The 15,472-nt window shown below is 40.6% G+C and overlaps 1 protein-coding gene across 1 annotated transcript in view; it reads right to left on the bottom strand.

The window, feature by feature from the left end:
- NCAM2 (neural cell adhesion molecule 2) overlaps nt 1–15,472 on the bottom strand; it is a gene marked incomplete in the record, with an annotated part of 595,102 nt that overhangs the window by 208,722 nt on the left and 370,908 nt on the right. Inside the window, 1 exon segment of the mRNA XM_073617071.1 lies at nt 4,953–5,113. Coding sequence (XP_073473172.1) covers nt 4,953–5,113 — 161 coding nt within the window.

Below are 15,472 nucleotides of genomic sequence, written 5' to 3'. Positions count from 1 at the left end.
CAGTAATAACCTGAAATATGCATTGTTATTAAACATTATAAACTTTCAATACAGTTTGTTTGATTATTTAGTATTTTTTCTTAAGAGCTGTGTGATTAAATATTCTCACCCATCTGCACAATTAATTACAAAAATGGATTTTTTTTAACCATTTATATTATATTAGAAGCTGCAATACAGGAAACTTTTCCTGATGCGAAACCTTTTTTTTTTTAACTACTTGCCACCCGCGCTATAGCTGAAAGACGGCTGCAGCATGGGCCTTAGTTGCCCCGGAGGGCATCCATGGATGTCCTCCCGAGCAAGTGCTGTTTGCGGCGCGCTCTGTGATCACTGAGTCTATGAGACTTGGCTGATCACAGATCCGAGTAGGGGTCGATCCTGGCCCCTTACCACGTGATCAGCTGTCAGCCAATGACGGCTGATCACTTGATGTAAAAAGAAGCTCAGTAATCGGTATTTTTTTTCCTCACGCTGTCAATCATTGGTCCCTCAAACAGAAAGCCGTGGCTGCATTTTCTGTGCCCACCAGTGTCAACTGCCAGTGCCCGATGTGCCACCTACCACTGCCACCTATCAGTACCCACCAGTGCCACTTACCAGTGCCCACAGTGCCACCTACCAGTGCCCACAGTGCCACCCATCAATGCCCACAAGTGTCTCATAATCAGTGCCACAGATCAGTGCTGCCTATCAGTGACACCTACCATTGCCTACCAGTGCCCATCAGTGCCACCCATCAGTGATCATCAGTGCCCATCAATGCCACCTATCAGTGCCCTTCAGTGCCACCTATCAGTACCCTTCAATGCCACCCATCAGTGCCAACCATCAGTACCCATCAGTGCCAACCATCAGTGCCACCTCTCAGTGCCACCTCATCATTGCCTATCAGTGCCCATCAGTGCAGCCTCATCAGCACACATCAGTAAAGGAGAAAAATTACCTGCTTTCAAAATTTGAAACAGTTTTGTTTTTTTTTCAAAATTTTCAGTCCTTTTTTGTTTTATTTAGCAAAAAATGAAAAACTCAGCAGCAATTAAATACCACCAAAAGAAAGCTCTATCTGTGTGAAAAAAAATTATAAAAAATGTAATTTGGGTAAACTGTAGCATAACCGCACAAGTGTCATTCAAAGAGTGACAGCGCTGAAAGCTGGAAATTGGTCTGGGCAGGAAGGGAGTTTAAGTGCCCAGTAAGCAAGTGGTTAAAGGGAGCATATGAGATGGACTCATTCAGGCCTGGGTAAGTCATAGCCTGCAGCCTGAAGATCCATTTCTGCTTGCAATAGTTTGCAACACACAGATGTTAAAAAAGTTGAAAAACACCACATAGCTCACATTTAAACTCTCTTGTGTAAAGGGGAAAGGGTGTTTAACCACCCAATGATATATATTATGGGGAAAATACATATAGGAGAGTTATGTTCAGGCTGCGTACCCCAAAACTAATACTACTGAAAGATTCCCTCAAGGGGTTTTAATGCAGCAAGATATCAAGATCGAAGTATAGGAATTATATGAAAATCTTTATTGGAAAGAATTTACAAAAATGTTTAGCTATGAAAATATGGGCTCTGGTTTAAGGACATATTACATATTCCATGATACAGCAATGCAACCATATAAATATACAGCATTGTACTATATAATTCTACTGTATGAAACCCTGAAGCGTTTCGACCTATTCAGTCATGGTCTTCTTCTGGGAGATGGTTTGCTCTAAAAGAATACATTTAACATCAGTTTTCAGAAGACATTTTACATCAAGCACTTAATTTCATGGACACAATGATGTTATTTTTACCACTGAAAAATGGAATAAAGGACCTCATAACCAGAATTTTTTGTAAATTCTTTTCAATAAAGATTTTCATATAATTCCTATACCTCGATCTTGATATCTTGGTGCATTAAAACCCCTTGGGGGAATCTTCCCATAGTATTCGTTTTGGATGCACAGCCCGAACATAAAACTCTCCTATATGCGTTTTCCCCATAATATAGGGAAATGTAGCAGACATTGCATAAAGAGATACGTGTTTTTTCTATTGTAAGAGAAGGACCTTAATACTAGCAAGTGTGCTCTTATAATTGAGAAAGCAAACCATTTCTCACTTCAGAAACACTATTATGAGCTAAAAAGAGATTTAATGAAAAGTGCTTAAGTGAAGTACTTTTGAAAGTAGTAGTAATGTATGATTGCAGAAATGCCAACAGAACACCAGATTCTTGTATTTCTCCAACTTAAACATCTCCAGGATTTACATTCCTTGTTGATCAAATTATGCAGATGATTTTGGTTGGTCCTGAGTTTTTGAAGATAGATGCAGGAATGTAAAAACAGAGGAAATAGAGGTTGCAATTGCAACTTGGCCCTTGTTCCTTGGGGGCTCATAGGGCCAACCTAGCTATTTTAAAACCCCATCCTCAAAACATTGAGCATTTGGCTAAATCCCTTTTTTGCCCAGGAGAGTAGAACTACTGTGCATGGTAAAAGTGGGAGTGAATGTGTTGTGAGGGTTAAGTAAGAATAAAGGGTTATAAGCTTTGAGGATTTCAGGTATAGGTAGTAATGCAAAATGTTAGCTGCAGGGGGTCAAAAGAGTTGGAGACGTTAGCTCCGGAATGGTGGGTATAAGACTAAAGATCTTGAATTAGGGTTCTGGTATTTTGACGATGCTCTGTTGCTCATAGAAAGACCCACCCTAAAGAAAATCTTGCAGCCTGATAAGGTTCTTAAATAAAGTTTACCTGCTCATTCACAACTTTCATTATTTTACATTTTGTCTTTTTTTGGTATTAATTTAACAGCAATCACACATTAGTCATCACGTTACTTACTGCCTAAAACATAACACTTCACATACTTGCAAATTATTTATCGTTCAACTTTCAAAGGTGATAATTCTTTCAGAGTTACAGTATTTCGATCATCAAGGAGTTCTAAAAAGATAAATGTACTTTCACCCCCTTTTTCTTTATTTTGAAATGTTTCTGCAGCCTACTAAAATAACTGTTTCAATGGGAACCTGATCTAAGCGTAAAGCCCCATACACACTATTAGATTTTCTGCAGATTTATGTCTTCAGATTTACCAAAACCATATAATATGAGGTCAAACCTTAAGAGTTTCAATTTGTATGCAATCAGGCAGGCCCTTGCACTACATGGTTTTGGTAAATCTGAAGACAAAAATCTGCAGAAAATCTAATAGTGTGTATGGGGCCTTAGTGTTCACCTTCACTTCTCTTTCTGCAGAAACCTCTCACGGCTACCATTGTACTGGAATAAACAGTATGAACAGACCATCTCCCATCTACAATGCCCTCTAGTGTTGTACATTAGCATTTTTTTAGAGACTGTTAAATCACCCACTGAATTTGTATATATCTTGAAGATTTATTGCTGAGATTTCTACACCTGCTGAATTCACAGTTTCATTTTTTAAGCTGCAGCCATAAGGTGGGGTCTTATTTTATCTGCCAGAAATTGTATTTCTATTATGGTTATCTCAGCAAAGGACACATGAACATAAAGCAAAAGTAACAGTGTTTTATTGGCAAAGTAAAATACCCTTTTAAAGCATATAGTATATTAAGTCCCCGCTGACAAAGTCCTGTAGGAGGTAACATGTACGGCAAGAGGAGCCACGGCTTGTGATGTCACCTGCTGCTATCCAGATGAGCCAACCCAGAGATCAGCTTTGTGTATTATTATTTTTTTTTGTTTCATAAAGTTTTATTGAGTAAGCAAAATACCAAGGTGCATATAAACGGTTAGAATAAGAACATGGCATAGACACATTTAACAAAAGTTATGGTATCTAGTATTTACCATGACAGGAAATAAATCCGTATTCAAGCAGTTGGCAAATTTAAACCATGTGTTTAAGCCTGAAGAACTAATCTCGAGGAGAGCAAGTAGGATAAATCTGATCCAAAAAAAGTTTGTCATGAATTCAAATAATACTTTCTGATGCTATAACAAAAATAATTTTTTGAAGATTGCACTTGGATGGACAACCACTGGTCACTGGACAAAATACTGTGTATTATTTTATGCTGGAAACAAGAGGAATTCTTGTAGTTGTTTTACTTATTAAAGCATGGGCTTTTAAAATTAATGGAGAGCACTTATATTCTTTTAATCTTTTATTCTGACTGGTGTGGATGTGAGCATCGGAACCATCAGGATCATTTACATCTGCAATGTCCATCCCCTGAAGTTGGAACAATTGATTGTTGACCTTCCTGTTGGCTCAGGGGTAAATTTTATAAGGTGAGCGAGCAATCTGCATGCTGGTGGTGGGCTCATTCACCCTGGGTTCTGCTGCATCTGATATTTCCTCACGTGGAATCTACTGCTATTTATGGAAATTTTTATATCATTTTTATTGGGTTTTTGGCCTGTTTTAAATGAATTATGTTTATGCCAATAATCATTTACATGTATTTGCACTGCACTGTTTGTTTTTCAGTATATTAAGTCAAAATGTTGTTAGTTTTAAATAGAGTATGGAAGAGTTAAAACTCCCAACAGGTTGCCTTTTTGTTGTCTGTGACCTGCTGAAGAGATTTGCCTTCACTTCTTGCCTTAGGGGCACAACAGAATTCCCATCACAGAGAGTTGTCATGTGAGTAGGTGTCTCTGTGGGAAGTTTTTTCCTCACCTCTTGCCCTGATCTTTTTGTCTTTAAGACAATGGTCACCAGGACAAATATAAAGGTTAATTTTACCAGCAGGTAAAGCAAAAACAAAAAAAAAAGGGCAGCTCAATAGAAGCTCAAAAAAAGGTGGTCTAACCTTTACCCAATGCTATCCAAAATGAAAATAAAAAAAATGGCCTTACACTTTTACATACACTTTAATAAGTGTTTTAGCGTGTTATTGTTTTATCTGCAACAGTTAATGTTCTAAAAGATGCCAGCAGTACATAATATAACAGACTTACCAAACACCTGTAGAAAAGACTGTTTTTCCGTGACTCCAGCTTTGTTTGTTGCTCTGCAGGTATAGGATCCTGCATCACTGTTAATAATGTTCTTAATGGTTAATTCTGTGTTATCGTCTCTTAATAAATACTTTTCATTTTCTTCAATCATTCTTCCGTTTCTAGAAAAAAATACAGTATTTAATTTATCTTAAAATGTAGATTGCTGATTGAATCTACAGCTAGGTAAAAGAATGTTTGTGATACATGAAGTGTGGTGCTAATACAAAATCAATACATGCTGTAAATATTAAGTAAATAATAGTGATTTCATAAATGTGCTTTAACTCTCCAGTATTGTGCAAATATAAATAATATGGAAATGAAAACAAATACACAAGTGCAGCACTAAAACAAAATCAGTAAATAAATGAATAGATAAATAATGATTGTGATTTCATAAATAAATGAATATTACAAAAAGTGCTTGTGTGCAAATAAGTAATCTTTTCACAATTGTGCAAACAAAATTTTGGACTAGTGAAGAGCAATAGTTTGACCCAAACCTAGCCTGTCTGCAATCTGGCAAAGAATTGGCTATATTTGGTAAGTTTGTTCATCCAAATCCCCAGCTGATGTCATTTTGCTGTGATAGTGCTACTGCCACAAAATGACTGTTACCCAGCCACCTAGTGTTTGTGAAGTTCTGGGTGACATCACACAGGATGCCCAGTTGGTTTGTTGACATTCAGCAGCTGGATAGGGATCCATCATTTGAAATTAAAGTAGAAGTGGGTGAACATTGGCAAGCTAGGCAGGAAGGGATGAAGTTAGGGTTCATGGAAATGCAGGGTTTGCAACTAACCGTGTCTGTTCATGGTTCTTGAAGTAGCTTGTTTAGCCCATTCTCTCAACCAAACCTCATGCTGGAAGCAGCAGGAAGCCATTCATTTATTGGCTGTGTTACTATTATCTAAACGTGTGAGATTCCTGGGTAATTGAGCAAATATGGTCAAAGTTACCATATACACCTTACTCATTTATTTAGGGAAAAGGACATCTAGGAGCCTGCTTATTTTACAGGTGGCCTCCCTATGGGTCTGTTATGGATATTAAAGGAAGGAAAGAGGGCAGTGAGGGGTATCTTACAAGGGTTCCCATGCTGATAAGGACAAGGGCCAGGGGTACTTAGCAGAATCTGGAAGCCCTATTTAAAATAAATGTGCCTTCAGATACTGCCCCCCATATAAATGAGTAAGGGGTACATAGTATAGATGATTGAAAAAAAATTGTATAAATCTTCTGTCATCACGTTTTCCAGCAATGTAGGTGTATGTCAATCTTGATAAACAATGATCTATATGGCCCACTGAAAAAAACAAGGCTACACATCCACTTATGATGACTGCTCACTGAGAATGACAGCCCCCAGCTCCTTTGCCCTTTATCTGAATGTAAACAAATGGGGCAGGGTGTCCCAAGTGATATCATGCTCATATTTTGTCAAGGACATCACAGGGTATCCTTAGTGATGTCATTGAACAAATATGGGTATGCCTATATTTGGTCAATTAATGGTGAGCAGTCGCTTGGAGCAGAGGGATATTTTTTTGTTTTGTTTTCTTTCTTTTTTTAGTGAGTTGACAGTCATTGTTCATCATCATTGACATGGATCTAAGTCACTGGACAATACTGACAATGGATTTACATTGTGAGACATTTTTTTTTTCTATAATAAATTACTTTTGTGCATGTGTGTGTACCTCTTTTTCATGCAGCATATTTGTTCAATTATGTCAATTAGAATCCACAGCCAGTTTAAAATAAAAAGCTGGCTGAGATCTGTCCTTTAGCAATGGCACTGCTGCTGCCAAAAACAACATCACTTTTAAAGTAGTACATTGAACTGCATCCACAACTTCTCATGCAAATTTAAGGAATCCCACAAACATGTTTTTTAAAGGAATAATGCATTGTTCAATGTTCCCTATATGCTACATTAAAAGATTCATTCCTCACAGTATTTTCTTTTATTTTTTCTGCATTGGTACATGTCCCACATGGTAGTGCCCAGATGCCTGTACCCTTTTTAAACAAAAGCTTGTCAATTGGCCTTGAAAAAGGCCTGAAAATGTAACAAGATTCAGCTCTTATAGACCTCAATGGAGTTTAGCACTATGCTTGGTGTTACTGGACTTTTTTTCTGGGTTCACTGAACCTCCTACAAACTAAACTTTTCTGAGTTCATTCACTCCTAGTCTGGACTGTGTTACTTAGCTTTGTTCCCAGAAAAAAATGTGTTTGTATAATATCAACAGGTATTCTGATATATGGGGATATATTTAATCACTTGACCTCCGGGAGATTTTATCTCCTCCATGACCACAGCATTTGTTGCTATTCAGCAAAGTCTTATGCCCTGTACACACGGTCGGACATTGATCGGACATTCCGACAACAAAATCCATGTATTTTTTCCGACGGATGTTGGCTCAAACTTGTTTTGCATACACACGGTCGCACAAAGTTGTCGTAATTTCAGAACGCTAAGAACGCTGTCACGTACACCACATACGACGAGACTATAAAAGGGAAGTTCAGTACCAAGCGCGGTACCCTTTGGGCTCCTTTTGCTAATCTTGTGCTAGTAAAAGTTTGGTGAGAGACGATTCGTGCTTTTTCAGACTCGTGGTTTTCAGTTCATTTTTCTGGTGTTCAGTTTGTGCTTGTGGGTTTGTATCTGTTCTTCAGTGCGTGCAGTGAGTTACCATTGACTTGTCATTGTGTTCTTGTTCGTTCGTTACTGATTTTCAGGTCGCTCTTCATTCTGAGCAGCCGACCGTTTTCTAGCCATGTTGTGTTTACGTACTCATCGTAGAGTTCGTGCTGTGCGGGGGCTTGGTGTTGGGGTTCTTACTTTGACACAAGCCCAGTCCATGAACAGGGGTGAGGAGGAGTTCATGGACCAAGAATTGGTTGCTCCAGCGTGACCAGTTATGTCACATGCCTTTGCTCCTTGAGATCTGTGAGAATAATTCTGATGATTTCAGGAACTTTCTCTGGATGACGGACCCCGTTTTTCACCATTTGTTGGCTTTGCTGACCCCCTATATCAGCAGACAGAATACCTGCATGAGGCAAGCCATCACCCCGGAGCAGAGGCTAGTCGCCACCCTGCGGTACTTGGCGACAGGGAGAAGCCTGCAGGACCTCAAGTTCTCGACAGGCATCTCCCCCCAGGCTCTGGGTATCATTATCCCAGAGACCTGTTCTGCCATCATCCAGGTCCTGCAGAAGGAGTATATTAAGGTAAGATTTTTATCCTTTAACATCACATTTTATTGTATTTAATGTTTGCTAATGTAATGTATTTCTTTCCTCATTCCCTAATTACCATGATTGTAATATGCTGTGAATGTCCCCTTTCTCCTCATGCATGCTGTATTTTTAGTTTTTTTTTGTCCTTCATACATATTTACCTTCACTTACCTCCCCAGCATGCTCCCCTGGCCCTATATTCACCTCGCGTAGTCACTTAACAATGTATTTTGTCAGCTCCATAGTAGTGCTTTAGCCTAAATACCTCCAAAAATGTGTAAAATTGTGATTTGTGCTTTAAATTCAGGGAGAGTGCCAGAGGTTTTTTTGGGTCCCAAATTCATTTGGAACCCTCCCTCCCTCCAACTGCTAACTCAGCTGATACCAATCCTCTATCTGCTGACTTTGCCAAATCCATACACACTATACCTACCTCTTTTGTGGTCAGATTTATGGATGAATTCCCCAAAGCATGTAGTGCAAGGGCCTGCCTGAATACTTTCAAATGGTAATGTTCAAAGTTTTATTATCTTGATAGGTAATAGCAGAATGTAAAAATGTGCTAAAATGTGTACAGTGTGTATTTATATCTTTGTATTATGAAACTTCTTACCTGTCCAGTGGCCAGGTAAGAATGCCAATAGTGTAAGTAAGGAGGGGCTGGCCAAAGTAACACACATTATTTAAGCATTCATCTCTCAATGTAGTGGAGAGAGTTACCTGTCCAAAACATCTCCCCCCCATAAAATTAAAAAAATGGCCCATGAGAGGGGGGGAGGAATCTGATAGGTGGACCTTATACCTTTGTCTTAAAATACTCCCTAAACTAAATGTTATACTGATGTTGGCCAAGAATGTTTGTGTCTAATCTGCTTTCCATGTTTATGTGCAAAATGATTAATTTTTTTTGTTGTTTGACTTCACAGTTTCCTTCCAACCCACAGGAATGGCAGACTGTGGCCTCCCACTTTGCCCAGCGGTGGGATTTTCCTAACTGTGGAGGGGCAATTGATGGGAAACACGTCCACATTGTCCCACCACCCAACTCGGGGTCATACTATTACAACTACAAGGGGTTCAATAGTATTGTGATATTGGCGGTGGTGTCGGCTACTTACAAGTTCCTGTATGTGGACGTGGGGAAGAATGGCCGGATGTCAGATGGTGGAGTCATCGCCCACATGGAGTTCTACAGGCATCTCCAGAATGGCAGCTTGGGCTTGCCACCTCCAGAAGACAATGCGGAAGGACTCCCATTCGTTTTCGTTGCGGATGAAGCTTTTGTCCTGGGGGACCATCCTATGAGGACCCTCACCCCGGACCAGAGGGTTTTTAATTACCAGCTGGCCAGAGCCAGAAGAGTGGTGGAGAACACGTTTGGAATAATGGCCAGCTGGTTCCGCCTATTTCTTACACCGATACACATGGCGGAGTATAAACTCAATCACATCATCCTGGCTTGCTGTGTTCTCCACAACTTTTTAAGGAGAAATTCTGTGAACTATGCTGGCTCAGTTGGGCCTGAAGCCGGAATTATTAATCTCAATGAACCAACCCTGATGGCGATTGAAGCCGGCCGTCCTGGCTTGCTCTCCCAGAGTGCCCGCGAGGTCCGTATAAGATACATGGAATACTTTGCGGGTAGGGGGGCCATCAATATGCCAGACAATGTCTGAGACATTTTTTAAATAAAAAAATATTTTAAACTTAACAAATATTTGGTTTGATTTACTGCTCAGCTTTCTTTTAGCTGACCCTGACTGAAATTTGGGGAATCCTGAAAATGGCATGATTGTGTAAAATTCAAAAGCAATGTTGGGTGTTTGCACTACAAGTGCACTTGAGACTGCACTGAAACTGCACTTGTAGTGCAAAGTGGAGTTGCCTTTAGTAAATAACACCCATTTTCAATGAAAACACCAATTTTACAACACAAAAATGCTTTTAAGCATTGAAAGAAGAAGCCACACATTGTTGATTCTCAATCTTTTTAATCAAAGCATAATCACATGTGCATTTATAAAAGGTTTTTAAAACAAACCAACATGTTTGTTGTATAACAATTTTTTTTGGTGACATTAAAAGTAGAAATGTCCTTTTAAGGTAACACAGGCATGTTTAAAACCAACAAGAACTACACAAATCTGGAACTTACAAAGTTCAACTTTTGTAGAACTTGAAGGCATGAGTATTAATAAACTGTGTTTGATATTGTGTTCAGATGGTGTGAAGTCACCCCTGGAAAAGCCAAATTTTGAAGATGCACACAAATTGCCGCATGTCAACATGTGCTAGCTGCCATCATGGGGGATCAATGGACATGTTTTGTGGGTGTAACCCCTTCCTCCCAGGATTTTAAACTCTCCCTAAAACATCAGTGATGTTCTTCATTTTGTTTTGAACATCATTGATGTTTTGCTTGATGTTTTCCATGTCCCTATTACACCCCATGATCTCCCTGATCAGGATCTGGGCACTTTCACTGGTGAAATGACCTTTATCCACAACATCACGATCACCTAAAATATAGAAACAAAAACACACCATGTATTATAAATATGCCAGTATACATCTCTTACCTGAGCCTGTGGTCGCAAACACTCACCTGTTGTGGTGACAATTTCCACCACGTCTCCCTCCTCCTCCTCTGGTTGGCTTTGTGGCATTTCCACTTCTTCATGAGGTGGGGGGGTCTGTTGTGTCCTCTGATGAGTGGTGTCCTCCGAGTCTTTTCACCCCTATGTTAAAAAAAATAGGTATACTTAGCACACAGATATTTGATGGCAGAAATAGGAATATGAAACATTGCTTGGAAGTGGGGTACAATTGTCTGTTTTGGCAGAGTTCCAAGATGAAGAAATATTTTGTCACTTTGTCAAGTTTGAATACTTACCTGTTTTGTACAAGCTTCACAGATGGAGTCACCCCTATAGTATACACTGGAGCACCTGTGTGGACCCCCTAATAAAGGGTGTTCTTGTGTCCCACACTAGTGCTCCTGCGTCCAGATGTGTAAACAGCTGCTGAGTGTCCTCTCCTTACACAGAATCTAGTTTGTATTTCATTATAGTTACAAACCCATCTAGACAACAAAATTATTTTAAGAGAAGTAGGCCATAAAAAAATTATTGAAATGCATCTGGACAAAACATGGTGTTTTATTGGCCGAACGAACAATGTTTCCTACGAACGAATAATGTGTCCATGAACATGAAAGTTGCCATTTTAAACTGTACAACAGTAAAGAAAAGCATGGAGCAGCACGAACGTTATAAAAATAACGAATAGAAACACAGGACAACTACTTACTTTTTTTGCAGCACTCTCCTGATCCTTCTATACCGATCATGCTCCCTTAATTTGAGGTCCAACCACCGCCGTATCCCAAAATTCCTGTGCAGACTCTTCACAACTTTAGTCATGATCTTGGCCTTTCTGACATTGGGGTTGGGGTAAGGTCCATACTTCCCGTCATAGTCGGCCCTCTTCAAGATGTTGACCATTCCCGCCATCTTCACAAATGACATATTTGATGCCTTAAATCGTCTCCTCTGGGATCGTGACGTTTCTGGCTCTAGGCTTTCCTCCTCCTCGTTGCTGTAATTAGCACTCACCTGCTGAGTCTCCGCCATGTGCTCTTTCCCACTGTGCCAAACGAGATGGGGCGGGGAATAGACTAGAAAGAACATCAGGGGCGGGCGGAGTTTCACGCATACGCAGTGTATATAAAGTGTAACACGCGTGTGTAGTACGTACGATCTTTGAGCGGAGGAAGGAGTATCGGAAGCGCTGATCGTGATAACGAAGGCCCTATAATGCTTATAGATTGAGGCCTATATTGGGACAAGATTAGGAGAGTTTAGAATGACATTAGGGTTTTTCTTGTGTTGTGTCTTGCAGAGAAAATGGATGGCTTCAATTACCACAACTTCCTCCTACTGTTCATAGACAAGTACAGGGAGCTTCCCTGCCTGTGGCAGGTTAAACATCCACATTATAATCTTAAACAAAAGAGGCAGGCAGCGCTGGAGAAACTGCTGTAGTTGGTAAAGCCGGTGGTCCCCACGGCAACCATCCCCTATAAAAGCCAAAATTGGTGGCCTGAGGAGCACTTATCTTAGGGAGCACAAGAAGGTCCAGGATTCCCAGAGATCCGGAGCTGCAGCAGATGACATTTATGTCCCCAGGCTGCGGTACTATGAGAGACTGCGATTTCTGTCAGACCAGACTGAAGTCAGGGAATCCCTCTCCACTCTTCCTTCCACTCTTCCTTCCACCCTATCTTCCACCCCAGCTGAGGCTTCCGATGTCCAACCTGGGACTTTCAGCCAGGAAGAAGTGGAGGAGCCCAGCTGGAGCCAGGTATAGCATTCTTATACAGATTTCTGGTCAATAAATAAATGATGTTTACTAGATGTTAGTATTGATCACTAATTGCTGATTTAATAAAGTGTTTTACATATCAATAGACAGTAGTGGGCAAAAATAATTGGGACAAGAATGAAAAATGCTGGGCTCAGAATGATAATCTGTTATATTTGTTAACATTCAATTTGCAACAGTCATGAGATGAAAATTGTGTGTGATTGATGAAGAAAAAATAAAACTTTGTCCCTTTTTCATACACAGGAAGACCTCAGCCAGGAGGAGGCTGTGGAATGTGGCACACAGGAGGAGGCTGTGGAATGTGGCAGCCAGGAGGAGGTGGGGGTAAGTGGCAGCCAGGAGAAGGCTGGGCTCAGTAGGAGCCTGACAGAATTGCAGGTTCCTCCCCTCCGCCTTCCAAACAAAAGACCCAGGAAGGGGAGTAACATGGAGGATTCAGCACTCAGGCTGATTCAGGAGGCTTCTGCATCCATCAGAGCCACCCCCACTCGTTAAGAGGCCTTTGCTTCCATGGCTGCCACCAAACTGCAGGACATGCAGGAGGGCCAATGCCTCATGTATGAGGAACTCATTTATCAAAAATTAAATAAGGGGTTGAAGGGCGAAATCACACCCAATACCCACCTGAGTGAGTTGCATCATCCTCCTCCTCCTCCTCCTCCTGCCACAACTCCACCACCACAGACACAGCGTGGAAGGAAGCGTGGAAGGAAGACCAGAGAGTGATGACCTGGGTTCAGTCTGATCTGACAAAAGATGCAGGCTCTTGTATGACCACAGCCTGGGGACATACATGTCATCTGCTGTTGTTCATGATCTTTTGGACTTCTGGACCAGATTGTCCCTTATATATGGACTCCTCAGACCACCAATTTTGCAGGAAAATAATTGATGTGTGCCCTGGGGGCCAAAGGCTTCGCCAATTTTTGCAGTCTCTCCAGCATTGCCTCCCTCTTTGTTTGGTTAGGACCCCTTAATACATTTTTGGTTTGATTCATTATACTCACCTATGTGTGTTTTCCTTCAAAAAGGACAGTTTGTTTGTGAGGAGGCTGGTACATTTCAAAAATACAATGTGAAATTAACAAGAGACACCAACACCAAGCAATCTCCTTGAGATTAAATAATACAAGATAATAATGGTGTTGTGGTAACTTGACACACCCAAAAATATTCTGGAGTAGGGATGAGCCGAACACCCCCCTCTTCGGTTCGGTTGCCTGCGAACAGGCAAAAAATGTGTTCGAACACGCAAACACCGTTAAAGTCTATGGGACACGAACATGAATAATCAAAACTGCTAATATTAAAGGCTTATGTGCAAGTTATTGTCATAAAAAGTGTTTGGGGACCTGGGTCCTGCCCCGGTGGACATGGATCAATGCAAAAAAAAGTTTTAAAAATGGCCGTTCTTTCAGGAGCAGTGATTTTAATAATGCTTAAAGTAAAACAATAAAAGTGTAATATTCCTTTAAATTTCGTACCTGGGGGGTGTCTAAAGTAAAGGGTCGCATGTTTCCCGTGTTTAGAACATTTCAAAGGAAAAAAAGTCATTTAAAACTACTTGCGGCTATTAATGAATTGCCGGTCCAACAATACACATAAAAGTCCATTGATAAAAATGGCATGGGAATTCCCCACAGGGGAACCCCGAACCAAAATTAAAAAAAAAAAATGACGTGGGGGTCCCCCTAAATTCTATACCAGGCCCTTCAGGTCTGGTATGGATATTAAGGGGAACCCCGCCCCAAGTTTTTTTTAAAAATGGCGTGGGGCCTCCCCAAAAATCCATACCAGACCCTTATCTGAGCATGCAACCTGGCAGGCTGCAAGAAAAGAGGGGGGACGAGAGAGCGCCCCTCCCGAACCATACCAGGCCACATGCCCTCAACATTGGGAGGGTGCTTTGGGGTAGCCCCCCAAAACACCTTGTCCCCATGTTGATTGGGACAAGGGCCTCATCCCCACAACCCTTGCCCGGTGGTTGTGGGGGTCTGCGGGTGGGGGGCTTATCGGAATCTGTAAGCCCTCTTTAACAAGGGGACCCCCAGATCCTGGCCCTCCCCCCTGTGTGAAATGGTAAGGGGGTACAAAAGTACCCCTACCATTTCACAAAAAAAGTGTCAAAAATGTTAAAAATGACAAGAGACAGTTTTGACAATTCCTTTATTTAAATGCTTCTTCTTTCTTCTATCTTCTTTCTTCTATCTTCCTTCGGTTTCTTCCTCCATCTTCTTCTTCTTCTGGTTCTTCTGGTTCTGGTTAGCACTTTTGATTATTCATGTTCGTGTCCCATAGACTTTAACGGTGTTCGCGTGTTCGAACACATTTTTTGCCTGTTCGCATGTTCTGGTGCGAACCGAACAGGGGGGTGTTCGGCTCATACCTACTCCAGAATATTTTTGGGTGTGTTTTGTGTGTCAAGTTACCACAACACCATTATTATCTTGTATTATTTAATCTTTTGATTTCTCCAATAGACTTTTAAAGGGTGTTCCGCGGCTTTCGAATTTGCCGCGAACACCCAAAATTGTTCGCTGTTCAGCGAACTGGCGAACAGCCGATGTTCGAGTCGAACATGAGTTTGACTCAAACTCGAAGCTCATCCCTATTCTGGAGTTAAAAAAAAAAATAATAAAAAAACACAAGATCAGGCGTTAAAAATATTCCAAATAAATTATTTAATCTAAAAACTTAAAAAAAAAAAAAAATTCGGTAGATGTGACAAATAAAAATATTATATTGATGAAATCACAAAAAATAATAAAGAAAGAAGTTTGTGAGAAGTCTGTGTGAATATCAGCAGCAAAACTACTTCATTCTTCTAGCATTATAAA

This window comes from Aquarana catesbeiana, linkage group LG02 (assembly GCF_042186555.1).
Source record: "Aquarana catesbeiana isolate 2022-GZ linkage group LG02, ASM4218655v1, whole genome shotgun sequence".
NCBI lineage: Eukaryota > Metazoa > Chordata > Amphibia > Anura > Ranidae > Aquarana > Aquarana catesbeiana.
The sequence above is the reverse complement of the archived record's forward strand: the minus strand, read 5'-3'. Positions and strand labels throughout refer to the sequence as shown.